The following is a 27,649-nucleotide window of genomic DNA, read 5'->3' on the forward strand; positions in this document are numbered from 1 at the left end:
TTTAAATGCCATCGACCTGGTCTGGGATCGAACCCGCAACCTTGGGCATAGAAGGCCAGCACTATACCAACTCGCCAAACAGGTCGACCTCACTACTATGGATTAATATCAGGCATATGGAACCCCATTCAATCTCGCCACTTCTTTTCCTCCCTTATCACCCTTTCCTCTTCATTTCTGGTTGTTTGCTTGGTTTTCAGATCGCGCCTGAGGTGGCCCCCTGAAGCTGCTGACTCTCTCGGCCGGCCTACATGGATATGTCGATCAGTGATAGTTGGTGGCCAGCAGCGGAACCCACTCCCCTTACACCTCAGACCATTTAGGAGACGGGAGATGGGGCTTACAACTCAGACCGTTTGACAGGGGAAATGTGAGGGACCTGTTGGTGTGGAATGGTACACAAGTTTGGAAGGATGGCAGGACTGGTCATCAGGGTGTTAGGAGTTAGGTCAGCTTGGCATAGGTGGGGTTGGTGGGCATGCAACTCATTCCAGGGGTGCACAATAGACCTCATGTAGCAGTGCATGGGATGTTCCCCTCCAGCTCTCATAATGAGAGGAAAAAAACTAGGGATGAGGATTTAAAAAAAAAAGGCCTCAAAATATTTTGTTATGTTTGTTATATTTTAAAAGTAATACTGGTATTTTCTATATGATACAATAGACAATTTTGATGTGTTTGCTTATCAATGTAACGTCTCCAGACTTTTCTGATGTCACTAACGAATCTACGTGTATATTATGTGCGTATTTTTTTTGCGTCAGATAGGTAGCGTATAATTTTATTATAACAAAGTAACTTTTTGTTTTAATGTTTGTTTAAGCATATTTGATTAAATTTGCACTATAAACAGAAATAAGCACTTCAGACATAATTTATTGCATAAAAATTGACCCGAATATAAAATTATAAATTATTATTTTCAGGATGCAATAATGATGGGTGAATTATTACATAATCTGAACTACATTGTTTACATTATTCCGGACATTCAGAATTGCAGTCACAGACAACTTTTCGGACTGCGCGGACTGCTTGCTGATTATTATCGCCATCTCGTTGTCATTCTTTCATTTACGATGAGACAGTGACGTGCCATATACATGGTCTTGACTCAACGTCCATTGTCAGGCCAACCGTTGGACAATGGTATATGAAGTAAGTACCCATGGCCAATGTCAATGTCAAAGTAGTAAAAGAGGGCGGATCCTGGTCTAGTCGCATTGCTGATTGCATGTGGTTGTGTGGAAACAGTGCAGGATATCATCAAGCTTTAATTCTGAAATTACGAGTTGACATCTTGTTATTCGAAGGTAATTGTACAGATTTGCTTTAACTAGTCATATGAAAATGACACTAACAGAGATTGGTGCATCTTAACGTGATTTGTCAGTTTATTTACGCTATGCATTTGGTATTATTCTGTATTTGGTTAAGTGTAAAGATGACCGCCAATATATGAACATTATATAAAATAATTCATGTAAATTAATTAACAAAGGACAGTTATTTTATTCAAGAGTAAGAAAACTTGGCTTACATGTAAGTATTTAGTACAGAATTAACACTAATGTGCATGTCACGTATTTCTAATCACAAAGATAAACACTTCTTGCTTGACTATTTCTAGTGACCAATTGGAATTTGTTTATAGAACAGATGTGATGTCACGTATTATTCTGAGAAGGATTTTTTTTATTCACCCAATTGGGATTGTGTAATGTAGTTATACTACCGTTCATACTCGTATAAAGGTTTTTTGTTGTGTTGTATCTTTCTCAGACCTCTCTGGTAGTTGGAGATGAGTTGCTGGAAGACATTATCAGCCCTAAAAACGCCTTGCGCTGTTCTTGGCAAGAGAAGTTTGTCAACTACGACTTCTCAAAATGTTCAGCACAGGTAAGGTGGGATTGATGATTGCAGTTACAACTTTGCAATGAATATAGGCTTATTTATTTTTAAAATTAATTGCAGGAATATCTTTATGGATGGCCGGACGTACCGCACCTTAGATCTCATTGTGCTATGTGAATATCTTTTCTATAATAATTAGTGACGTGATACATCAAGCATTATGTAGTAGTCTGATAGTCATCTTAATTGTGATACAATGGTAACTCAAAAATAACATTGAAGTCCGTTAGTAAATGTGTGTGCGTATGTGTCTAATGCCTACCCAATTCACTTGCGTGATTCGGGTTCCGCATATTGCGGATAGATGGCAGGACAGTGACCCATTTTCAAACCCATTTACCCGTTAGTAAATGTAATTATATGTTGTTTTGGGTTTGGCGCTTCTGATGGGAAGTACGGACAATTCTTCCTACAGCCCGACTTGGAACCCACGAATTATATAGCCTACTGATTGGATAAATAATACAACAATTTTAATGCATGCGCGATTAGAAATCTATCCAGAACAGTAGATCTAGACTACTGGTATCGTAAGGCTTCATTTTTTTCTAATGGCATTTGTCTCATCTCTACTCTATCATAGACACAGAACATTGATTATTTGTTTTACCTGGGAGACTACTCTTTCTAATGCTCTTACTGGAGTGATGTCTCTCGCAGCTGTTCCTGACCCCTGTGACCTCTGGCCTCTACTTTATCTGCTAGTCTTTGGATTTTGGGTCAGGCTTGGGTGATAATTATAAGCTGACCTCAGATTCGAGTTTGATTTAGATCTGGCTGGACTGGGCCAGGTCTAAGAATTTCATACCGTGTAGACCTCTAATAGACATAACTCACATATCCAGTATTCTCATGACTATTGTGAGGAAAACCATGAGATACGGATTTCATCTTAAACTTCTGTTTCCGTGGTAACAAGAGTGACATTAGAGTAGACCTTTCATGTGAAAACTATAATTTTAGTTTCTTGTACCTCGAACATACAGTAGATGTTTCACGTGAAAACAATGCTCAGGTTACTTTTTGATTGATCATAAAAGTAAGGCAGAGATTGTAGAAAAATTGAAAGTAGTTTCAGTATTAGAAAAAATTTAAAATTATAAAACAATATGATTTCAACATGTAGACTAAATGACAATAAACAGATCATTCAAAATTTTAAAAGCTATATGCCAAACAGAAGAAGTCGGGGAAGACATGTGAAACTACTTTTGGAAATGTGACATAACTCCGAAATGAAGCTGGAGAAGAAAGGAACTACATCGACACTGATGATAGTGCATACGGACATAAGTGTTGGTAAACAAAAATATGTGTTTCAGTTTTCTGAAAGTGCAAGGAGAATCGAACTTAAAAAAAATTAGGGTAATCGTAAAAAGTTTTATGGGGCTCCATGTGTTACTCAACAGTTACACTGAAATATGGTGAGGAAAACTAGTTACCTGCTACACAGTACTGCTGATTGTTTCAAATATCAACCAAATTACAAACCATGTTCACAACTCCCTTGTTTATACTTTTTCCCATCTGTCCCTCTATGTGCAGTCATACTTCTATAAAATTACGTCATGAATATTGATAACTGAAGCAGAATGTTGTAGATTAGGTATTATTCTTGTAGATGACTGTATATGAAATCCAGTAGGACCTACTATTTTTCTAATTTTCATGGACACAAAAGCTGCTCAGTAATGTTAATAATTATCAGCCATACCAAGTTTGTGTACTAATATACTATATTAATTGAAGGGTTCAGAGCCATAATGGACCAAGCGGCATTTATTAAAAACGGAGAAAAGGGTTAAAGTTAAGTGAATACCATAGTTTAATGAAGATTGACATATCATTTAGTTTTAATGTGTATACTTTATATTACTTGCTATATGTTTCCATTGAATTATTTTAACCCTTGTTTTCTACGGTTTTGGTAAATGGCACTTGGCCCATTATGGTTCTGAACCCTTCAATTTAATAAAAATTATAGTGTCCACTGCATTGAAATATTACATTGGTACCATTAATTAAATTTCAAATTTATTTACAATTTACATTTGAATTGAATACATATGAATAGATACCCGAAATGAGCATATGCTCGTGCTCGGGTACAGTCCTGTAGTCTACATATTTCGCAAGATGCACCCCCCCCCTCCTCCGAGAAAATTTTCTGCCTATATCACTGCCTTAAAAGTGAGCACCACAGATATCGAGGAATTAATACTTGCAGACAGATTATTAGGCTTATCTATGTATTATCAGATATATTGCCCAAGTGCAAGACTTCCACGGTTAATTCTTAGTATTTTCTTATCTTGCACCTCTATTAATCTGTCCAGTTTCCTCATGATTAGCATACTGTATTTGATCACTGGACTACTCCTCGCCCATTGGCTTATTTAGTTCTACTATTGTCACTGGCGTTTGATATAGAATAACTCTTCTCGGGTTCTCAGCCAGGTGAGTTGGAGATTAGCTTCCAAGCTTTCGACAGCCAGCTCTGCCATCTTCTTCAGGGATGAAGTGATGTGGGACCACGTCTAGCCGGTATATATGCAAAAGTAGGGCTTCCCTCTGTGGGCCAATCAGGAGCTGGTTCCTAGTCCCGACCGCCAGGCGCCTTCTGGTTGGTGGACGCGGCAGCCAATCAGAAGCTACTACCTGTTCCCGACTGTCTGCCGTGTGCTGGTGGTCTAAGCGTATTGATGGCAGGTTTCCATGCTGTACTCAGCTGTAGACTCCCGTCTCTGTTGAAATTATTGCCATCTAACTGGATTTCGATGGCTTCCTTGGACAAGACATCAGGTTACTGGGACTTGGTTATCAAGGAAGCCATCGAAATCCAGCTAGATGGCAATAATTTCAACAGAGACGGGCGTCTACAGCTGAGTACAGCATGGAAACCTGCCATCAATACGCTTAGACCACTAGCACATGGCAGACAGTCGGGACCAGCTAGTAGCTCCTGATTGGCTGCCGCGTCCACCAACCAGAAGGCGCCTGGCGGTTGGGACTAGGAACTAGCTCCTGATTGGCCCGCAGCGGGAAGCCCTACTTTTGCATATATAACGGCTAGATGTGGTCCCACATCACTTCATCCCTGAAGAAGATGGCAGAGCTAGCCGTCGAAAGCTTGGAAGCTAATCTCCAACTCACCTGGCTGAGAACCCGAGAAGAGTTACTCTAAAAAGTAAAAGAACTGTGCGTGTTCTTTTTGGTCTAGTGGTTACTGAGTTTACCATCAGATCTGACACTACTGGATTCAAACAGGGCAGAGGTTGATGGATTCTAAAGGTGTTAAAATCCTTAATGTGACTTCTTTAGAACCAATATAATGTCGGGCTCTTGTGTCGTAGATTTATGGCATGTAAAGTAATTCTATCCTTGAATGAAAGAACTCCAGGCATAGTTAACCGGTCATATGCTGCTGAAGTCAAAATAAAACACTGCTAAAAGTGCTTTCATTCCGTGAAACTATATTTTAATAGAAGGAAAAATGATGAAGAGTAGAACTGAGAAAGTGCTAGCACATAAAGCTAGAAACTCGGGTTCGAGTCCCGGTGCCAGAGAGAATTTTTCTCCGTTCTACCGATTCTTCACCATATGAAAACGCAGAATTACTGCACTGAAACTCCATATGTACTTCGGTACATCATAGTAATATGATAAAGGGTAAGTAATCACTTTATGATTCAAGATGGCGCCATGTTCCGTCGGACCCCGGCCATTTAGTCACTCGTAATGAGTCCACCTCTGTACTTGTGGTTGAATATTGTGCCTACTTTCACACATACCATGACTGGTACACGAGGGTAGGCCAACAAAGGGGAACACCGTAGATAGAACTTAAAAATGAGAGGGATTCAATCCAGCATTGGAACTTGAATCTGGTGTGGCTTAGTGAATAAAGCGCCAGCACGTAAAGCTGGACACCCGGGTTCGAGTCCCAGTGCTGGAGAGAATGTTTTTCGTTTTACTGATTCTTCACCATCCATTGCAAAGTTTAAGCCTGGAGGTATATATATATATATATATATATATATATATACATACATTGACAAGTGAAATATTAGAGTGCAAGAGGTCAAATGACTTTATTGTCAAATGTCTGGCATCAGAAAACAACAACGTTCAACAACATTGACAAGTGAAAATGAAATGTTATTTTGAAGTAATAATTTTGTCCTGATGTATGCAATTTGACCTTTAAATTGTTGTTTAGATTCAGTTACATGAATACTTGTGGATCATGGTAACAACACCTCCACCCTCTCTATCTTCACGAAACTGATTAAAAATTTTGTAGTCAGCAAATTTGTAAAATTTTAAAATATCATCAATCTGAAAAGATTCTTGTATACATATTATAGAAGGCTTATTGTCTTGAACTTCTTGCTTTAATAAATCCGTTTTGTTTCTGAAAGACCTAGAGTTTCATTGTAAAATTTTTAGAGTGTCTGTATCTTTTTCGTTAATGTTGCCTTTTCGTTTTAATTCTCGATCTTTAAATGTACTACCCAATGAGACATAGAATTTATTCTTTTTAGCCCCATTTTTTATATTACAGAGAATGGATTTTGCTTCTGCATTGGACTGACACCTTACTTCAATCCTTTTGTTATTATATTTGCCTCTTTGTCTCATTATATGGTTCTCTTCAATATTAAACTTGGCTCTGATTATTGGACGGTGTGACTTTTGGTATTCCAAATAAGTACTTTAGTATGATTCTTGGTATCTCTCAGTGCAGTCTACCCGGAGATCCGATTGAGGGACTATTTTACCTCCCGAGAATTTTACACTGAAAATAGTGAAAAATATAGTGGGACTGCGTTGGTCTTAATGCAGCTTCTGTGGGTACTTCTTTGTTACTTGTTTCCTTAAACAAGTTAAAGCCCCCTCACCACGTCAAGGTGAGTAACCACGAGAGGGATGTCTTTTGAATGATAGTTAAAAAAATATAAACAATAAATGGTAATATTATTGGAACACAACGAATATTCGAGTTATTACAAAATTCGTAAAGTGTATGGTGAGATTATTTAAAAGTATATATTATTTTAATGTACCGAAGTACATACTGTATGATATTTCCATGCAGATATTCTGCGTCATCACACGATGAAAGAGTAATGGAACGGAGAAAAATTCCCTCTGGAGCCGGGATTTGAACCCGGGTTTTCAGCTCTACGTGCTGATGCTTTATCCACTAAGCCACACTGGATACCCACCCCGGCATTGGACAGACTTGTCTCAGATTAAGTTCCAACTCTTGGGTTTCCTCTAGTGGCCCCCTCTACACTACGTCATAGATGTCTTTGAACGTAGGACTGAAGTCCACACATGTGCTGAGGTGCACTCGTTATGAGTGACTAGTTGGCCGGGATCCGACGGAATAAGCGCCGTCTTAAATCACGAAGTGATTTACGCATATCATATATATTATTTTAATGTGCCGAAGTACATATGATATTTCCATGCAGATATTCTGCGTCATCATACGATGAAACGAGTAATGGAACGGAGAAAAATTGCAGGTCATTTGTGGCATGGAATGACTTAATGTAGAAATCAAAATAATTTTAATCTTAGATGTTAACCATAATCACAACTGCTCAGAATGTTTTCTTTTCACATAATATGTGTGTGTGCGTGCGTGCGTGCGTGTGGAAACCCAGCATCATCTTAAGTTTTCAACAGTCCTAAGTTCTTGTATAATATTTGCAAGTTCTGCCCTGATATTACGTTTAGTTTTTTGTGCTCTAATTATGAGAGACATTTTTAGGAGAATTTTCTAATTTAGCAGCATTCTTATTAGTTTCTACTTTATGAACACACTCTTTCTCATTTGGTTTTCTTGCCCAATATAAATCTGGTTTCTCCAATATTTTGTAATTTTTATTGCCTGTGTACATCACGAACACCTGGTACTTTGTAGATAAGTCTTATCTCTCTTGCATACGAATCATGTACTGTAACTTAGTACATAAAAAAACTTTTGAACAGTGTATTTATGACTTGTCGTCAAACAGATAAATGCATGAGACAGTAAGTCCGAATGTAAACACAACAGAGTGTAACTGCTAAAAGTGCTTTCGTTCTGTGAAACTGTATTTTAATAGAAGGAAAAATGATGTTACAAATAAAAATAAAATACACATAACTGTATTTAAGAATATTTCACACGAAGTGTTAAATCGTTTAGGGTTTCCTCCGTCAAGGCATTTCACTACCTACGCTTTTTGTCTTGTACACGTCCATTTACTTGTCTGGCAGAGTTAGTAAGCACATGAGAAACATAAAAATCGTTGTATAGTAAACTGAAAAATATCCATTCTAATAACAGAATTACCATAAAAGAAATTATCGTTCATATTGATTATCATTTCCAGCAGGAAACTTCACTCCTTTCCATAGCCATTGGGTGAGTCCTGTTATCTCAAACCTTCATTTTAGGCAAGAATGTAAGAGCCACATAGCAATAGCGAAATATAATGGGGCAGTGTATTACTTTAAGTAGAAACATTGGCACAATATTCTTTATATGGGTCAAATATGGGGAAAATATTTATTCAGTGTCATGTTATTCCTCCTGATGTTATGTTTTATTTAATGACGCTCGCAACTGCCGAGGTTATTTCAGCGTCGCAGGTGTGCCGGAATTTTGTTCTGCAGGAGTTCTTTCACATGTCAGTAAATCTACTGACATGAGCCTGTCGCATTTAAGCACACTTAAATGCCATCGACCTGGCCCGGGATCGATTTTTTTTATTTTAGTACCGGTAGGTTATTTTTACGACGCTTTATTAACATCTCCTGTTATTTAGCGTCTGAATGAGATGAAGGTCATAATGCCAGTGAAATGAGTCCAGGGTCCAACACCGAAAGTTACCCAGCATTTGCTCATATTGGGTTAAGGGAAAACCCTGGAAAAAAACCTCAACCAGGTAACTTGCCCCGACTGAGAATCGAACCCTGGCCACCTGATTTTGCGGCAAGACGCGCTAACCATTACTCCACAGGTGTGGACCCCAGGATCGAACCCGCAACCTCAGGAATAGGCCAGTGCTATACCAACTCCACCAACCAGGCCGACTATTCTTCCTGATTGAAAATTGCTATACAGGGTGATTCAGGAGTAGTAAATATTTTAAGGGATGATAGTTTGGACTGTTCTAAGTAAAAAAAAATCATACAAACCTGTGTCCAACTTTCAATGGGTGTGAAGATATAGCTGTTTGAATGTTACGCATAACAAGCTTTAAATTACAAGAAAAAAAGACAACTGATTTAATGATTACATTTATTGATACATGATATCAGTATATTTTAACAGTTCAGTGCGTTTTTCAACTTTGTTGATTAGAGTAAGTGTTGTTCTTCTGAGGTTGTCCTGTCATTCTTTTATGAGGGCAGCACTATTCATAATGCAAGTGACCATTGGTCCCCCGTGTTTACTTCTATTTAGTAAACTTTGTCTTTCATCCACTCCTGCAGACACAAATCGACAGGGGTAAGGTCTGTGGGCCTTTGTGGCCAGTGCACGTGACCACTGCGGCTGGTCCATCCTGTGGAGTAGCTGTCTGATGTGTTACCTGATGACTAAAATGTACAGAGGCTCTGTGAAGCTGGAAGAACATGTCTGTCCTTGTAGCCAAGGGAACTACAAACAACTGTTTCTCTGTATCCATTATGAACACTGTTGCCGTCAAACGGTCTCATAAGAGCGACACATACAGTCAACTCTGGATATAGTGAATCTCTGCGGACTTTCATATTTTGTTCATTATATCCGAAGTGTCTCTCCCCTAACCTTAAATGACAGAAATGAATGAAATTATGAACAAGAAAATAAAATATTTTATTTTTGTGGGATGGATTACACTGTATACTGTTACTCACAGTTGATTTACTTAAACTATGCTGTCAACCAAGTCCGCTTGCGAAAGACCATGTTCATTGTCACTTATAATATTCACCTTATCTTCCAAAGAAAACACTTTACGCTTCGACATTTTTATACAGTACATTCACTGTTGGAACACTAGATCAGGTAGAAATGACAAACGCTGTTATGGTGTGACTACGTATTCAGCCTTGGAATTTCCCGGGTTGCTTAATGGAAACTGGGATAGGGTTGATGGAGTTTGAAAGCCATCGAAATCTTACCTTCATTTATGCTCTGGACATAATATCCGTCCCTTTTTAATAAAAGAAGGCAGTTTCATTTTCCTTTTCGTTGCTATCTGTCATAATGGAAATGTTTCTGAGAACAAAAGGCAACCCTTTGACGGTGGAGGATTAAAAATAACAGTAGTGTGCCTGAGAACAGAATGTTAACCCTTCGATGGTGGAGTCAGGCAAGGTCGTCACGCATTGCCTGGATTTACAGTACAGCTCATTGTCTAGGAATCACTAATCCTACCTTTGCCCTTTGACTAAAGGAGTAAGAAACTTAGAATGTTGTTCTCAACACAGTCTTTCAATTTTATACAAGAAGGTCTGACTTCAAATAAGAATTTGTCAGGATACCAGGTTCACTATAACCGAACTGAGGGTTCACTATAGACGGAAATATTAATGCACTTTTTAATATATGCGGATCGGAACTAACGATTTTAGATTCACTATAGCCGAATGTTCACTATAACCGAGTTCACTATATCCAGAGTTGAATGTACAGACTGCTCTGTCAGGTCTCATTTATCTACATATGGGAGGGAGTAATGAATGAGAAGTAGACTTAAATAACTTAGTAGTTAATACAGCATCGTTAAATAAAAAATTGTATTTGTTTATTGGCTGAGGAGATATAATAATGTGCGCAATTCGAGGGAGGGTTTCGATATGAACTCATTAACAATTTCCTCGAATCATTTGTTCGGTAAAGTGGACTCTACTATCTTGCATAATTCAGCCAATAATTGATTAAGTATTTATTGTAATGTTAAATAAGTTCTTATTTTAAAAAATGAGGATTCATCCTGTCCTTGCGAAAGGGACTGCTGCTTCTATTTCTTCTTCTTTATATGTGAAGAAGATAAGATAATAGCTTTCCTATGCCACACTTGTTTCTCTGGAATCTATCCAAGTATCGTCATTTCACAGAATTACTTTGTATATTTACTGCAGCAAAAAACTGACGTTTATTGAATGAACTGCAATAAACTGTTTTGTGGTCGTGATACTATTCTCAGAAGGCATGAAGCCATACCATAGGACCAATAAACATAACGGCATGTTTCCTGCAGTTACAGAGAAACGTATTGTGTGCTGCATATATATGTAGATAAATGAGTTCTGAGAAAGCATACGGAAGGGGTAATGAAGGAGAAGCAGATTCTGACTAGAGAGGGGAGAGAGAAAGAAGAGAGTGTGAAAATGTACAGAAGTTGAATTCAGTCATGTTTTTAGAGAGAAGTTATATTTCTTCTCTGAACCTTGAGTGTATAGAAAGGTTGTCTGACTACGTACGCATTCTGTAATGCTCTCCCGTCAGTTTGACCTAAAATCGCATTCAGTTATATTTTCATTTCAAATACATTTATGCTACTTTTTGAGTTGAATTCTTATGATTGATGATGTCCTTGTGGCAACTTCCACAATTTGTTTGTATGTTCTCCTGGTCTTATCTCAGTAGATTGAAGATCTGAAGCAAAGTCTGAATTTCATAACAGGGTTGTTTTACTGATACTGTGAAATATAATGGACGTGTCTTCAAGACTCTTGACACCTTGTTTTGTTATTGATGGTGTCATTATGGCAGCTTTCACAATTTATTTCAGTGTGCACTTTTTATCTGAGCATGTTGAAGTTTAAATTTCGTAATAATCATAACTATAAGTTTTACAAGTAGAAATTGTGAAATCTATAGGTGTGTCCTCAGAACATGGTTTCTAGATGCAGTGAGTGGGGGGAGGGGGGGATTAAATTCGAACAGAAAAATCAGAGGAAGTTAAACATTGAGGATTAAAAAAAAAACGTGAAAACAAATGTGATTTACATAATTGATTTGTAAATTCATAATATTGATTAAATAATTAGAAAATATTAAAAAAATATCAGTGTCCAACAAGACCCAAAAAGTAGTAGTACTGAAATAAAATTAGATATGGTCCACACCTGTGGAGTAATGGTTAGCGCGTCTAGCCGCGAAACCAGGTGGCCCGGGTTCGATTCCCGGTCAGGACAAGTTACCTGGTTGAGGATTTTTCCGTGGTTTTCCCTCAACCCAGTATGAGCAAATGCTGGGTAATTTTCGGTGCTGGACCCCGGACTCATTTCACCCAGACGCTAAATAACCTAAGATATTGATAAAGCGTCGTAAAATAACCTACTAAAATAAAAATAAAAAAAATGAGATATGGCGAAATGAATATTCCACTTTGCGTACAGCTTTATGACTTACTTCCTTTGAATATAGAAATATATATACACAACTATCCATCCCTGCCATTCGAGTATACCAACATCAAAACAAGGATAAAATACTTACTATGTATAAATCAACCACAACCTGAAAATCCATGTTTTGGCGCTTACTTTCTTTCTGCTTCTAATGCAGGAGAGTCCCCTCTATGTTGCCGTATCATCATTTCATTCCTGGATAGCCACCATAATTGAGATTTGACTGGAGTTATATCTTGAACAGATATTTTGGGATTTGTGGGAGACAAAACAGCTGTGAGGTAGGTTTAATCAGAGTACCGTACTTTGATTTTCCATATTTTCATTCCACCATTGCTCCTTAACACCGTATCACCTCATTACATTTTAATAGCCTGTGTTAAAGAATTATCATTATATCCTCTCCTATGACAGTTTTCTTTTGGATATTTATTTTTGAACAGTTCGAACATTTCTTTCATACTACAAATAATTAATGTATTCTAAACTTTATAACGTGCATTATATTGTGTTTTTCAGAATATGTAATAATTTTTACCTAACGTGATTCTACTTACATGATCACTGTTACATTTCACTTTTCTATAACTGAATCATCCAGTATTTTTCTATCTTCGAATCTGGGAATTTGAAGTTGATAGAATTTAATTTCGCATCACTAGAAATTTGGCTTTTAACCACTTTTATAGTTGGTATAGTTCATGTATTTAGTTAGTATAATTTTTGTGTTCAATTGTATGTTTTTGTGTGTTTTAGTTTGGATAGTTTGATTCCGTGTATAGTTGGTATAGTTCATGTATTTAGTTAGTATAATTTTTGTGTTCAATTGTATCATTTTTGTGCGTTTAGTTTAGATAGTTTGTGTGTTTAGGCTGTACAATTTATGCGTGCAATTTGTATAGGTTTTTGTGTATTTAGTTTGTGTGTGAGTTAAGAGTATGTATGTGTTCAGTTTGTGTAATTTTTTTTATTTTTTAATCGTGTGTTTAGTGTGGGTAGTTGTGTGTTCAGATTATAATTTATGTGTTTAGTTTGCATAGTTTTTTGTGGATGTTTAGTTTGCATAATTTATGTGTTTAGTCTGTATAGTTTTTCGTGTTTAGTTGGTATAATTTGTTTATGTGTTTAGTTTGTAAGTGTATAGTGTAAGCTCTCTTGGACTGGCTCCCAAGTGTAGTAGACCTTCAGCTCACCCTACACTCCTGTAGGAGGCCGTTGCCCTTATGGGATTTCAGGTTTTTCGTATTTCGTAACCACTCTGTTATTTTGAAATCTTTTTCTGTTTATTTAGCAGAGTCTAAGAAAAAGAGTCTTAGTTTAAATTTTTGTGCTCTGCTTTGTGTTTGAATTTCTGCTTCAATGTGCAGAAGTTTTTATCTGGATTACTTTCACTTTCCGAGGATACAACTTCATTTCTTGTAAAATTCTGTATTATGAATTCGCTTATTTGCAGTTGATGATTTCTCAATAGATAAAATATTCTATTAGTCAAATTTAGAATATTCTATCAGACAAGTTTGTTTCATTGAACTCGTCTGTTGAAGATTCTGATGAAACTTTTGTTTGTTGAATAAAATCATTAAAATTGCGGGTACCTAGGTTGCATCATTCACCCAAACATTGCCAACTATTAGCGATGAAATGAAGCTGTATTTCTTCTTGCCACCATAGGCATTGTCCTTGGAACACCATGGGAGGCAAACTACATAGCACTGCATTTTGATTAATGGAGCAATGGTGGAATACCAGTAGGAGAAATGACAGTACCCTGCAAAAACCTACCACCAAGCACCATCTTCATCTTTGTCCATCACAAATTCCACTTGGACCCATCAGAATTCGAACCTGGGTAACCAGTGTGGAAAGCGATGCTCTTAGCCATTTGGCTAAAAGTGTGCCTATATTCTAAAATATGTACCATTATATTGCAGTATTATCAATATTAGAACAAATTTATCTTCTTTCTTTTCGTGCTGTTTTCTTTCTCACGTTTCTTGTTCATCTCTTCTCCGTTTTCTTTTTCTTCTGTTCGACATGTATTAAGTAGCCACCTTACGGTTTCATTCCATGCTTTGGAAAGCTTCCTAACAGCAGGTTCCCTTTGGGCTTGTATTTGAATTTCTGTGTGGAATTTATAGAATCATCCATCTGAGTTAGGTACTTACATTATTTTTCCTGTCAGTTCTTTAAGTAGGTGTTTATCTGTAAGGTTCAGAAGTGATGCAGTTTTTCATTCCTGACGAATGCCTCATTCTTTATATCTAGTATATCCAGATGCTGTTTCATTTACTTTCCCAAATACATCATATTAAAAATTTGCATGATATAAAATCTAGATAATTACTTTTTATGGATAATTATTTCAAACATATTCGAGTATGTATAATGTTACATCGTTCTGTTAGTGTGTATAAGTTGTTTCACTTTTAAAAAAGAAGACTGATATATTCTTATTATTCGATTGACCTTGCTTTTGTTTGACGTTTGCTGTTCCATATTTTATGGCGTGTTTGCAGTAAATAGCAATGGTGGCCTGTTGGTTTAAGATTTACGAGCTCACTCGCTCTCTTTCTTTCTAGGTCATTCATGTTCTTCTTTCGTCTTTCTCTATGTTTTGTTCTTTCTTTTATTCTCATTATTTAAGTAGTAAGGCAAAAGGGCATATTACTAAGGTCCATTCATAAGCTCTTTTATTGTTTCTTTTGGTGTAAAAGCCATAAAATAAAAAAATGAATAAATAACTAATAGCTTCATTTATATCTGAGCAGCATGTCTGCTAACAATAAAAGGTTAATGTAAACAAAATCAAAACACCAACATAGCGATTTTAAAAATGATATTGTTATATCGTTATTAATTAATTACCCGTCATTTATTATTATTATTATCATTATTATTATTATTATTATTATTATTATTATTATTATTATTATTATTATTATTATTATTATTATTACGTACTTGGCTAGTCCGTGTGTAAATATTTGTATACATACATACATACATACATACATACATACATACATACATACATACATACAGTCGGCCAGAGTAGCGTAGTCGGCATAGCGCTGGCCTTCTGTGCTCGAGGTGTGGGTTCGATCCTGGCCCAGGTTGATGGCATTTAAGTGTGCTTAATTGCGTCAGGCTCATGTCAGTAGATTTACTGGCATGTAAAATAACTCCTGTGGGACAAATTCCAGCACACCGGGGATGCTGATATAACCTCGGCAGTTGCGAGCATTGTTAAATAAACCATAATTTAAAATTTGACATACATAGCCTACATATAATATGCCTACAATGTAAATGGGCATATGCCAGTCGACCAGGAAACTGGAACTGTTGTTCAGATCGGATTAAAATAGTTCAATTAGACAGGGTTACCATTAGAAGACTCGTTTCCAATTCGACCAAATCAGTATTATATTTCACTTTCTGTTTGCCATGCCAGCCGTCAGTCAAAGTTAAGCAAAAAGGAGAGCAAATTATTAAAGCTTTTGAAGTGCGAGTGGTTATTCGGAAACTATGAAACTATGGAGCAATGATGAAATGAAAGTGATAGAAATCTCTTAGAGAAATTATTCTCCTGTTACTTTTCTTACTGATTGATCCCCATGTCCATTTGGTGAGAAATTGAGTGGCTGTGTGAGAAAGAATTTTATGGACTATTAAACGACAGGATAAGGTGTGTACACAGGTTGTTTAAGTTTTGTTTGCACTACAAGTTTACGAGATCACAGGCGTGTATTAGCATATAGACTGTAATGTGATAAAATCAGTTCTTACAGAATGAAGCGTTGAAAGTTGCTCTCTCATGTTGTTTAGGTACTAATACGAGTACATTCAGTTGCTTAATATTGCAATTCTTTTCATAATATTAAATCAAAATTAATGCGATGTAACAAGTAGATTATTATTTAAAATATCTGTTGTATGATACCACACCTTTTAAAAGATTGGATGCATCTCTAATAACGAAAGCTAGAAGAAATACATTGAATTTTTAACACTCTGTTCCTCCTTTGAAAATATTGCGATTGTATTCTGCGACCGCTTGCTCACAACTGCTCGTCTTATTGTTGTCACTGTGAACGGACATGGAGGGGGGAGGGCGAGTTCATTAGCTCTAAGGGAGGGGAGGCATGTAAGCAACCTGTAGTATAAATGATACTGCCGGCTCCTTTGCATGGAATCGCTGCAGCATCGTTGCCACTACTAAAAAAATCAACCCATGTATATATCTTCGACAAAATTAAATAATTTATTTACGTGAGGAAATGTGTTTCTAGCACTCGTTACTGCAATTCAGAAATGCTACCTGGAAAATTTAAACCTCAAATCCACAAACAACAAGATTTTCAAGTGACAAATTTTTTCTGTTAATTTTGTTTTCAGTACACTTTAAAATTGTTCCTGAATTAGAATTTTGCCTCTAATCACGTCTTCATAAGAGACATCTGATACATACTCGTATAAGAAGTTCAGACTGATTTATAACCTTCATTGAATCATAGTCATTAAAGAAAAAGTTTTTTTTTTTTCTTCTTTTTAGTCTCAGAAATAAGTGATAGTCTCGGGAGGTTAATCCGACTACAATGGGAAATAAAATTAATCAAGTCAAAGCCAACTTCATCAGTTTTCTGCAATGTAAGTGGACACTTGCTGAGTGAGTACATTGTCTTGGAAATTTTACCACGACATTTCTCTACAATTTTTTCCTTAAAGTTTGTTGGTAATATATATTAATACAGTTTTACCTTGTTCTAAGTAGTTATAATTATTCCGTCTTTGTCCCAAAACACTGATGCGAGGATCTTTCCTGCCGATTTTTTAATGAAATATTTCTTTGGACAAGAAGAAACTGTGTGTTTCTATTCTTTTATTTCTGGATCGTAATGATGGATCCATGTTTTCGTCCGTAGTTAACAATACGTATGATCCAAAACGTTAGAAGAATCCTCTTCAAAACGGCAGTAAAGCAACTTTGAAATTATAGTATTTAGTATGGTGTATGTAGTTTCTGTGCCATTTGTGTTTGGTTGGTGAACTTGTTATTATACCTGGTAAGGTTTATCTTGTCTCAGTAGCAATAAAACCAAGTCCCTTCAAATGAGGGTGGAGATTATAGGAGGGTTGTAAATTTTCAGGATTCCTTTCAAAACCTTGTTATTGTACAGGCTGCCGGAACTCAGTTTCTTGAAAGACAAGCTCAGTGACGGAACTACACAATACGAAGAGAGATATTTTGTAATTTTATTTTGCGCTACAGAATGTATTAACTGGTCCCTTCCGGCACTGGATGGATGGACGGCATCGCTCCACTGCCCCATTGCCATAACAATACAGACGAAGTAAGACATATCTCCTTTCTCTCTCTTTTCACAGTGAGACAAGATTCATCACACAGACCTTACTGCTGCTGCTGCTGTTGTTGTTACCACCACCACCACCACCACCACTGGTGTTATTATTATTATTATTATTATTATTATTATTATTATTATTATTATTATTATTATTATTACAGTTGCAGACTGCTGGTTATTGGTGGAGGAGCTGGAGGCTGCAGTATTGCTGCCAAATATGCATCGAAACTTGGAAAGAACAGAGTTATTATCATCGAACCAGCTGATGTAAGGCAAATTGAATTATCTGCTACATATCAAAAGAGTGCAAGGAAAAATGTAGTTTTGATCTGTTCAATATTCTATTTGTTAACATATTACATTAAATGATTTCCGTAACATTAACCATGAAAGATGCAACGAAAACATAAGTGATATGAAAATAGGAAGTTGTTCATTTTTAATGATATGTTAAAAAGTTGTTCCTGTCGTGTTTCTGCCCACCTGAAACAGCATGGCTCCCATTGGAAAAATTATTGTTATGGAATTTTATGTTCATTATCACCATCGATTTTACGAATATATGAAAAAAAGAAAATTAAATATCCAAATTATTTCTCATATTTGTCATGAAAGAAATTTTATTAAAACTTACAAGTTTGAAATGAAATGAACGAATCTCAAAAATGTTTACAGATCGTAAGTGTAGTTATAACCAGTGGATTAATATATACATATATAATACAACTTTATAAAGAAATTAAAGAGCATCCACCTGTTCGGACAACTGACGAATTGTGGGACAGAGTTATAGATGTTTGTGAGGAGATGCCATGATTGTAAACCTGTTTCATAATCTTCAAGAGCCTGTAGAATTTCTTGCTTTATACACCCTTTCTGGCATTTCTTTATTATTTGATTCTCTTATAATCAACATAAACAGAAATTTTGAATATCAATTTAAACATATTTGATTCTTTTCTTATTGATATCATTTCATTACTCTGCCATCTTACTTTTGAAGAAAATAAGTAGATAAATAAAATGTTAAATTTTTTTGAAGTGCTTATCTGCTGTTACAGAGACACTATTATCAGGCGATGTTCACATTGATTGGAGGTGGAATCAAGAAACTAGATCAGTCCTACAAGCCAATGAAATCTGTCCTACCTAAAGATGCTGTGTGGCTCAAAGATAAAGTAGCCGAAATAGACCCAAAAAAAAGTCAAGTCACGACAGAGAAGGGAGATGTGGTTAATTACGACTACATGGTTGTTGCTACTGGCATAGAGCTGGATTTTAATAAGGTAAACCGTGAACTCTTACTTTCCCTTACTCAGAAGTGCCGTAAATTATGTTGAAACCTGAGTACTTGTTGGTCAGTTGACAACTCACAAAATGGTCCTCCATTAAATTCAAAGCTGATCTTGTGAGATTTGTGGCAGATTCATTTTCCCGGAGTACTTGAATTCTTGTCTCATCTCTGGTACTTATAAAACGAGGTAAAGGTTTCCCCTTTAGACGTCATAAAGGGGCACATGGTAGATGTCCATACTTCAATGACTTCGACATTAAAATGAGATGGTGTGGGCAGCATCATGTTTAGACCGCCTTTCACACATGAGAAAGACCCAGTAATAAATTTTACACAGGGCTGAGTAGATCGTGGGGCCATTTTAGAAGTGTGGCAACGAGAAAAATGTCGCCACTACGTGTGAATGAATGTGGGCCCTTCCAGCCTGTAGCCTGTTGCTCTACCGACTGGGCTACCCAGCCACCCATTTACATATAATCTGTAGTTTAAAATGAACGTTAAATAAAAAATTAATTTATACTTTTATCTTTGAACAGTCATTGCAGGTCTGCTGAGCAACTGGCATTTTATATGTTGAAAAATTATTGATATGATGTTACCAAGTTTAAGCTTTTATAGTGAAATAACTTGATTTTTGTAAATGTCACTTTAATTTTTAGTTTGTGTTATAATATTACTTGTGTCCCTGGTGTTCTAGATGTCACCATTGTCACTATTAGATTCAAGACTCTCAGAATCATACTTGTCCAAGGGCAAAAATATTTAGCATGTCTTCCTTCAGAAGGCCAGTAAAGTGAGAGGTCCCATATTGCAGACTGACTTCATATACTTACTTACTTATTTACTTACTTACTTACTTACTGGCTTTTAAGGAACCTGAAGGTTCATTGCCGCCCTCACATAAGCCCGCCATTGGTCCCTGTCCTGAGCAAGATTAATCCAGTCTCTACCATCATATCCTACCTCCCTCAAATCCATTTTAATATTATCTTCCCATCTACGTCTCGGCCTCCCCAAAGGTCTTTTTCCCTCTGGCCTCCCAACTAACACTCTATATGCATTTCTGGATTCGCCCATACGTGCTACATGTCCTGCCCATCTCAAACATCTGGATTTTATGGTCCTAATTATGTCAGGTGAAGTATACAATGCGTGCTGCTCTGTGTTGTGTAACTTTCTCTATTCTCCTGTAACTTCATCCCTCTTAGCCCCAAATATTTTCCTAAGAACCTTATTCTCAAACACCCTTAGACTTCATATACTGTAAAAAAAAAACTCTCCAACTCCGTCACTGACTGAAGGCTCTAGCCAAAATTTTCTGGCCTCTTCACAATTCATATGGGGGAAAGGTACTACCCACAATACCCTATTATCTCCTAGCTTAGTTACCTCATAAGTAGTGCCTTGTTGGTATCACTTGTGAGGTTCAGGCTTGTCTTCGGATAGTTGATTAAACAACAATTCATGTTTGCTAGTCATAAACCTCACCTACTATTATATCATAAAGATAATGGATTTAGCTCATACTTGACCCCACTTCAGAAATGGATTTCAACACTGTCAGACTATCAGTAATCGAGAAACGTCATAGATGATGACCATATCTGGAGGCATTGGGAACTAATTAACCCATCAACCACATTTACAAGTTACAGAAGTACCAATTCTGTAGTTTTCCTGCAACAATATTTATAACCCCTGAGGTGGTTGAGTGGTCAGACCTCTGACCTGTCATGCAGGCGGCCCAGGTTCGAGTCCCGGTCAGGTCTGGGATTTTTCATTGAAAAATCTATAGCAACACTTGTGACAGACAAGGTCGCACTTGGGATTTTTCTCGGGGTTCTCCCGTTTTTCCCCATATTAGGCATTTACATAATTCCGTCACCATTTCTCCATTTCGTCATCATTCCATAGCATTCCCTGATCGCTGGTTGGCGACACATGGAGGGGCTGGCCTAGGGATGAGGGGGTTGCCTGCTCGACACCTGAGTACACAGCGAACCTTAGTGTAGTCAGCCGGTGTGGGTTTGGGAATGCGCTCAGCTTGAGGGTTAGCGCAATAGACCGTAATAGGTCGCAGTGCTGGGCCATAGTGCCCTCTCCCGTAAATTCAATTCAGTTCAACAATATTTATAAATTACAACATTAATTTCGACTCATATATGGGGAATGTTTTGTAAATATTTGTTTTATTTTTACAATGGACAATAATAAGTTAAAATTTATGAAAAAATAAATACGAGTTCCTATTCTTGAGAAGCATATGTACATGCAATGATTATTTATTGTTGTTCCTCTTAAGTAGTTCTTTTACTAAAATAATTTAAATTCTGAAAAGTTTAGCTTAATAATTTTAGTCGCAGTTTTTTACATGTAGATACAGAACTTTCAGCTGTACTGTTTTTGTAGATTCCAGGCCTTATGGAGGGATTGAATGATCCTAGAAGTGGTGTGTGTTCGAACTATTCTCCGAAGTATGTTACGAAAACTTTCGGTGTTATCCAGAGGATAGACTCCGGGAATGCTATTTTCACTTATCCCAATACACCTGTTAAATGTGCAGGAGCACCTCAGAAAATTGCATACATAACAGCACATTACATGCAGAAGGTAATTAAGTTGCTTTTATTGCTATTGTTGTTATTATAGTTGTACTGTATAGATGGTAATACCACAGTCTAGTATATACAGTGACGAAGCTTGAGTTTACGAGGGTACTAGAAACAATAGACTGTACAGGTATTATTTCGCATTGTCTGTAATGAGGCGATAGTAGCGATCCTCATGGTTAGCAACTATCTATGGATGCATATTTACTATGTATTGAGCTTCGTGACTGTATATACTAGACTGTAGTAATACGATGCACTTATCTATTACACTGTGGGCGGGACTTTAGAGACTTCTGTGATGCTTAGTGGAGGACTAAGTAATTTCTAATCGAAATAATGAGTTGCCATCCAGTCGTATTATGTTGAAAGTTAGAATTTTGTCACTGTTTTTCTTCTTGGTTCGTTATCAAAGTTCTGTGTTATAATAGTAATATACTTTACAAGAGCGGTATGTTGACGTTTTCATGTGTTTAATGACGGAAACTTCGGAAAACCAAAATATCTTTCGTCAACATTGTTGCTATAAAATGTTTTCTGTGTTTACTATACTCCAGCAGGCCGTGATATATGTCTGTCTTTTTTTTTTCCCCCCAGTCTATAAATGCGAACTTAAAACAAACGGTAAGGTTATGTAATGATTTATTTTTCATTTTAATATTTTAACAATATTATTTATATAACATATTGCAGTAATAACATAGGCATCTGGAATCTTGTTGATTTTTTCACGGCTTCCTTAATGTTACTTGTATCAGGAATGCAATAAGTTTCGTGGAGTAGTAGACTTTACTTAATTTTTGCAAATATTTAAAAACAATAATGAACATTGCGATTTAGGTGAAATTGCAGTGGTAAGTTTCCAATTTATAATTATTACTATGTTAAACGTCTCTAAAAATAATATGTTAAAAGCCTAAAGCAGTAAAATGAATGTCGCGCTTAAGCGGTAAGAAGAGGGAAATTGTTATGTGTGTTACATTGGGAATACTGAATGTGGTATTTCACACTTACCGTGTATTGGTTCTGTGCGGAAAACAAGCAAATACGCACGATCTCGCACATTATTTGTAGTAGCTTTTGTTTTCACTTTTAGACATGTAGGCCTACTTTTATTAATGTTGTGTACTGCAATTATAATTTTGGGATGGTAGTCTATCGAGCTTTTGCTCCTTTTATTGCTAATGTGATTTAACAAAATAATAGTTATCTTATTGCTCAAGTCAGTAAATATTGAGCATAGTTAGTACTTGGGTGGACGATTGCTTGGAATACTGTGTGTCTGACAGTTTTTTCTGTAACATGAACGCAAATTTTCTTTGATTTCACTACATATAACTAAATTATTAGACTATGCTTATGAAAATGATTGTTTTGTTCCCAGTATGGGCGGCCAAATGTGCAAGTTTACTACAACACAGCACTGCCAGTAATATTCAAAGCTCCGAAATATGCTAAGTCTTTATGGAAAGTTGCAGAGAAGAGAAATGTAAAGGTTAACCTCGATGTCGACTTGATAGAGGTCCGACCTGACAAGAAGCAAGCTGTCTTCAAAACTTTGACTGAGCCTCATAAAACGTTCGTGCAAGAGGTAAGGCACACGCATTTGTGGTTGGACGTTAAAATGTCCATTTCAATACGTCTGCAAACAAATGTCTACTAGCAAAATGTCCACTGACAAATGTCCATAAAAATTAAATGTCCACAAATACAATGTCCACGTGTTTAAATGTCCACAAATGTAAAATGTCCTCTACATGAGATCATAATTTTTAATGTATAAACACACAGAAATCTCCAATTTGCAATGAATTTTTTACGTAAAATGTCCTATATGAGATCATAATTTTTTATGTACGTATAAATACACAGAAATCTCCAATTTATTCTTTCTCTTGACCTTGACCTTCCTTTTCTGGCTGTCCATGTATTTTTAAGTGATAAGATATTGCATGAAGGTAGCGTTTTATATCATTCCTGTCTTTGTATTCATGATATCTCCTGACGATTGTCTCTGTCCGTTGTTAGTTTCTTTGGTAGCCTATGTTTATTAACTGGAGACCTAATATTTCGATGACCTACTGGAATTTGATGCATGAGAGTTTCGTCCTCATGTTGTTCATCTTTGATGTTCTGAATTAACCTCCAAATACTCGCATGATGAGCAGCGACCATCTTCTGAAATTTAGGGTCTACTATGAAATGCTTCCACTGCATTGTTTGTTCGTTGTGTCCCTGAAGAGTCAGCAGCATATACATATTTCAAATTGAATGCGGACTTTTTTATACTGGACATTTTGTTGTGGACATTTTGCCATTGGACATATTTTATATTGGATATTTTGTTGTGGACATTTTTGTATGTGAACATTTTTTACTGGACTTTTTCCCTTGGACATTTTTGTTTTGGCCATTTTTCCTCTGGTCATTTGAAGTGGACAATTTAACTTGGAAGCGCAGTTGTCAATGCTGGAGATCCAGCTATAGCCCATTTACGAGATAGTTTTGCCCATTTAGGACTAGAGTTCGATCCTAAAAAAGTCTGCGAGATTTATGTTGGACAAAACTGTCCAAGTACTTTGATTTGTCCTGCCATTATCATTTCACCATTAATGATGTCACTGTCCATGTAGTTGTAAAGGAGTATTAATAGCAAATTACATTGAAAACTGTTTGCTTGTTGTGCAGTTCCAGATGCTTCATGTCTGTCCACCCCACTACCCGACACCAATGATAGCTAAGAACAAGGAGCTGGCAGATGAAGCGGGATTTCTCAGTGTGAGCAAGGATACTCTGCAGCATGTCAAGTACCCAAACATTTTCGGCATTGGGGACTGCACATCCCTCCCCACTTCTAAAACTGGAGCTGCAGTCGGTGAGTTGATTAAAATTTGTTGATGTAATTTGACATTCAATTCTGAAACTATTAATTTCTTGATCAGACATACAACTCTTTCTTTACTCTTTCTTTTTTTCTTTTATGTTTTCGTTGTTCATGTATTCCTTTCTTTCTCATCCATCTTTTCCTCTGTTTCTCTCGCCAATCAAATATGGGCAGATATACTAAGTTTGAACTATTGTGTTTTTATTATTATAGATCAAGATTTACGTTGGGATAAAAAAATTAATTTTATGTGTACAAGTATAAGAAAGACAACTTATAAATTCATAATACTTCGAAATTTTATCACTAAGGAGGCATTGAGAATAATATTTTTAGCTTTAGTACAATCATTAATACAATATGGTATAATAAATTGGGGTGGAGTAGCATCATCTGTACTTAATCCATTAATTTTTTACACAGAAGATTAATAAAAATTTGTCTGACCAAAAATATGGATTACCCAACAAATTTAATTTATACACATTTTAAAGTATTAACTATTGAAGACATTTATAAATATAGTTTACTAACTCACTACCACAGAAATCAAATAAAACATAAATCTAATCGACATGAATATCGTACTCGAAGACAAAAGTCTACTTTCCCATTAATTGAGCCTAAATGTCATACAAGTCCAGCTCTAAAACATGGTGCTAGTTTCGGCCCAAGACTTTATAATAAAATTACAAACCATTTTCCAAATTTATAAAATTATTCATGATGTATAATATTAACAAATGTGTGTATTTTTTTACCCTTTATTTCTGTCGACTATATTCATGTTTTTATTAATATCACTGGCTTTTGTCTGATAGTCAATTTATATTAAATGTGTTTTTTTCCTTTCTCTATTTTTTTTTTTCCTCTTGTATGTTATTTATTGATTTGAATTAAGTTACTTTATTTAATAAAACTATCATTGTAAATTTTATGTTATATTATTGGCTAAGGCCACACCATACACGAGCCTGGCTCTTACGGTAGTGGTTAGAAACATTTTTGTTTTATAATTTTAATTTGTACTCGCTAGCTAGCTAGCTAATTAATTTAAAAAAAAAAAATAAAAAATTTATTTCACATTAACTTTCCGTATTCTTATGCAATGCCTTTATTTCAGCTGGTCAGCTGGGTGTATTACGAAGAAACCTGACAGCAGCAATGGCGGGGAAGACGCTAGATTCAAAATATGATGGATATACATCTTGTCCCTTGGTGACGGGAACCAACAGTTGCATCATGGCAGAGTTCGACTATGACGCCAATCCCCTGGAGACATTCCCCATTGACCAGGGTGTCGAAAGGCATACCATGTTCTACATGAAGAAGGATGTCATGCCCCAGCTCTACTTCAACCTCATGCTAAAGTGAGTATTGTTTAGAGAAACTGTAGTTTTTTTCCCAAAAAACTGCATATTGTAAATACCGGTAACAGTTCCTGTACCAAGAAGCCTTCGGGTCCCTCCTCCGTAAAAAAAAAGTAAAATATTATATGTGCCCAGAGAAAATACTATGAAGAAGATAATGTATATGAACTAAGTTGCTTGAAAAACATTATAAGATTACAGTCAACATATGTCATCAGGATGGTTTCAAGCACATGTAAATCTATTTGGGCATATTATTTCTAAGATCATATAAAAAGAATGTAAGATATTTAGGCATACAGTATTTACTTGTGTAAAATACAGAAATGTCATATTATAGAATCAAATTAGTATACTTTTGATAAAAATGAGATAGGGAGTCCAATTAAATTTTTGCCAGGAGGCCCAAACATCTATGGGCGGCTATGTCGTGGACATTTCAAATTTTCAAAATTTGATTTTGTGGCTATAAGTACACTTTGACATTTATATTTCTAATTTTATATTGTCAGAATTGCTACTTATTTGATACCAGTAACGACCTATACAGTGATTAATATTATTTCATTGCTTACAGTAATTTTATTGTAGTTAACTAGTTTCACCATTTGATCTTGAAAGGTACCGGTATGATATGTTGAGTTGGGTTGCTTATAGGAGAGCTTACAATTCCTTGAAGGGCATGCCATCCAACTGATCTTAGGCCTATGTGGGATATTGTTCAATATAAAGAAGTAAGAAGTTTCAGGTTTTCACATAGGTTGGGTTCTGATGTAACTTTCGAATGTTCCAAACGTGGTTTAAATATACAGTAATTTCCAGTATTTTGGATAATTGACTGGTTTGATCTTCAAGAAGATAACAGAAACACGTCACATTATTGCAATCTCACCTTCCGAGAAGATTGTGCTACTCTATTGGATCCCATAGGCCAGTATAATGTCTGGCAATAGCCTAAATGTAATTAAAGGAAGGAATGAAAACTTTAATTTTATTACATAAAATGAAAATAGTTACGGTATGATTTATGAACTTAGTATGGAAGGAGATTTGAATATGAAATGATTTATTCTTTTGTTTCAGTGGTCTCTGGGAAGGGCCTGGTATATTCCGGAAAATGATGCATCTGGGAATGTCAAAGTGAAAGAAAAGTCTTGGTTTATTTAGTATGTAAAGACTGCATTGCATTTCATTGTACAACAAAGCATCCATATCTTCCCAGTAAGCTTCCATTAAAAAAAAAAAAAAAAAAAAAAAAAAAAAAGGAACGAGCCAAGTCTTTCAGATCATTGCAGGCACTGTTAGATTTTCAGGGACACATTTCTAAAATATGAATGCTCTCCTCCTATTAGAAAAAAATAACTAGAGAATTACAGAAATCTAACCTCAAATGGTGGTAAGTAAGAATGGAAGTGAATTCGTGACAATTCATAACCATTTTGTGTTGCAAACATTTGCTCCTTCAGAATAACATGCTTCGGTAAATTTGTAAGAGCTACAGCCTTCAGCAATAGCTTGTTTTATACATGTGAGGTTCTTAAAACAGATAATAATTTAAAACATTTAAAAATAATCATGCTTCTATGGAAGTCTGATTTTCTATTTACAGAATTTGTTTTTTTTTTCTGGATAGTTTGGTTACCTACAGAGATAGAAAAGAGGTTAACATAATATCTTGCAGATGTAGTAAATATATGAATATACACATACCAGTAGAATTTCGAATTATGTACAAAAGATACTTTCTCTATTACTGCCAGATGAACATAACAAGTAGTACTTATTATGATTTAGTTGTACAGAGT

At 36.0% G+C, this 27,649-nt stretch overlaps 1 protein-coding gene across 1 annotated transcript; it reads left to right on the forward strand.

Annotated features, from left to right (window-relative positions):
* Window positions 1–1,173: 1,173 nt before the first annotated feature.
* Window positions 1,174–27,108, forward strand: Sqor (Sulfide quinone oxidoreductase). The gene is made up of 9 exons (XM_069834287.1): window positions 1,174–1,313; window positions 1,783–1,899; window positions 17,849–17,954; window positions 18,749–18,973; window positions 21,391–21,591; window positions 22,975–23,181; window positions 24,279–24,465; window positions 25,598–25,844; window positions 26,928–27,108. The coding sequence occupies exons 2-9, from the start codon at window positions 1,802–1,804 to the stop codon at window positions 26,986–26,988; spliced, it is 1,332 nt and encodes a 443-aa protein (XP_069690388.1). The 5' UTR covers window positions 1,174–1,313; window positions 1,783–1,801; the 3' UTR covers window positions 26,989–27,108.
* The last annotated feature ends 541 nt before the right edge of the window (window positions 27,109–27,649 follow it).

The sequence above is a fragment of the Periplaneta americana genome, chromosome 1 (genome assembly GCF_040183065.1).
Source record: "Periplaneta americana isolate PAMFEO1 chromosome 1, P.americana_PAMFEO1_priV1, whole genome shotgun sequence".
In the NCBI taxonomy this organism is placed as follows: domain Eukaryota; kingdom Metazoa; phylum Arthropoda; class Insecta; order Blattodea; family Blattidae; genus Periplaneta; species Periplaneta americana.

Excerpts from the sequence above, each read along its gene's own strand:
- Sqor (XM_069834287.1), top strand. The coding sequence starts at position 1,802 with ATGAGTTGCTGGAAGACATTATCAGCCCTAAAAACGCCTTGCGCTGTT. Across the intron at positions 17,955-18,748 it reads TTATCATCGAACCAGCTGAT|AGACACTATTATCAGGCGAT; the intron begins GTAAGGCAAATT and ends CTGCTGTTACAG. Across the intron at positions 25,845-26,927 it reads TACTTCAACCTCATGCTAAA|TGGTCTCTGGGAAGGGCCTG; the intron begins GTGAGTATTGTT and ends CTTTTGTTTCAG.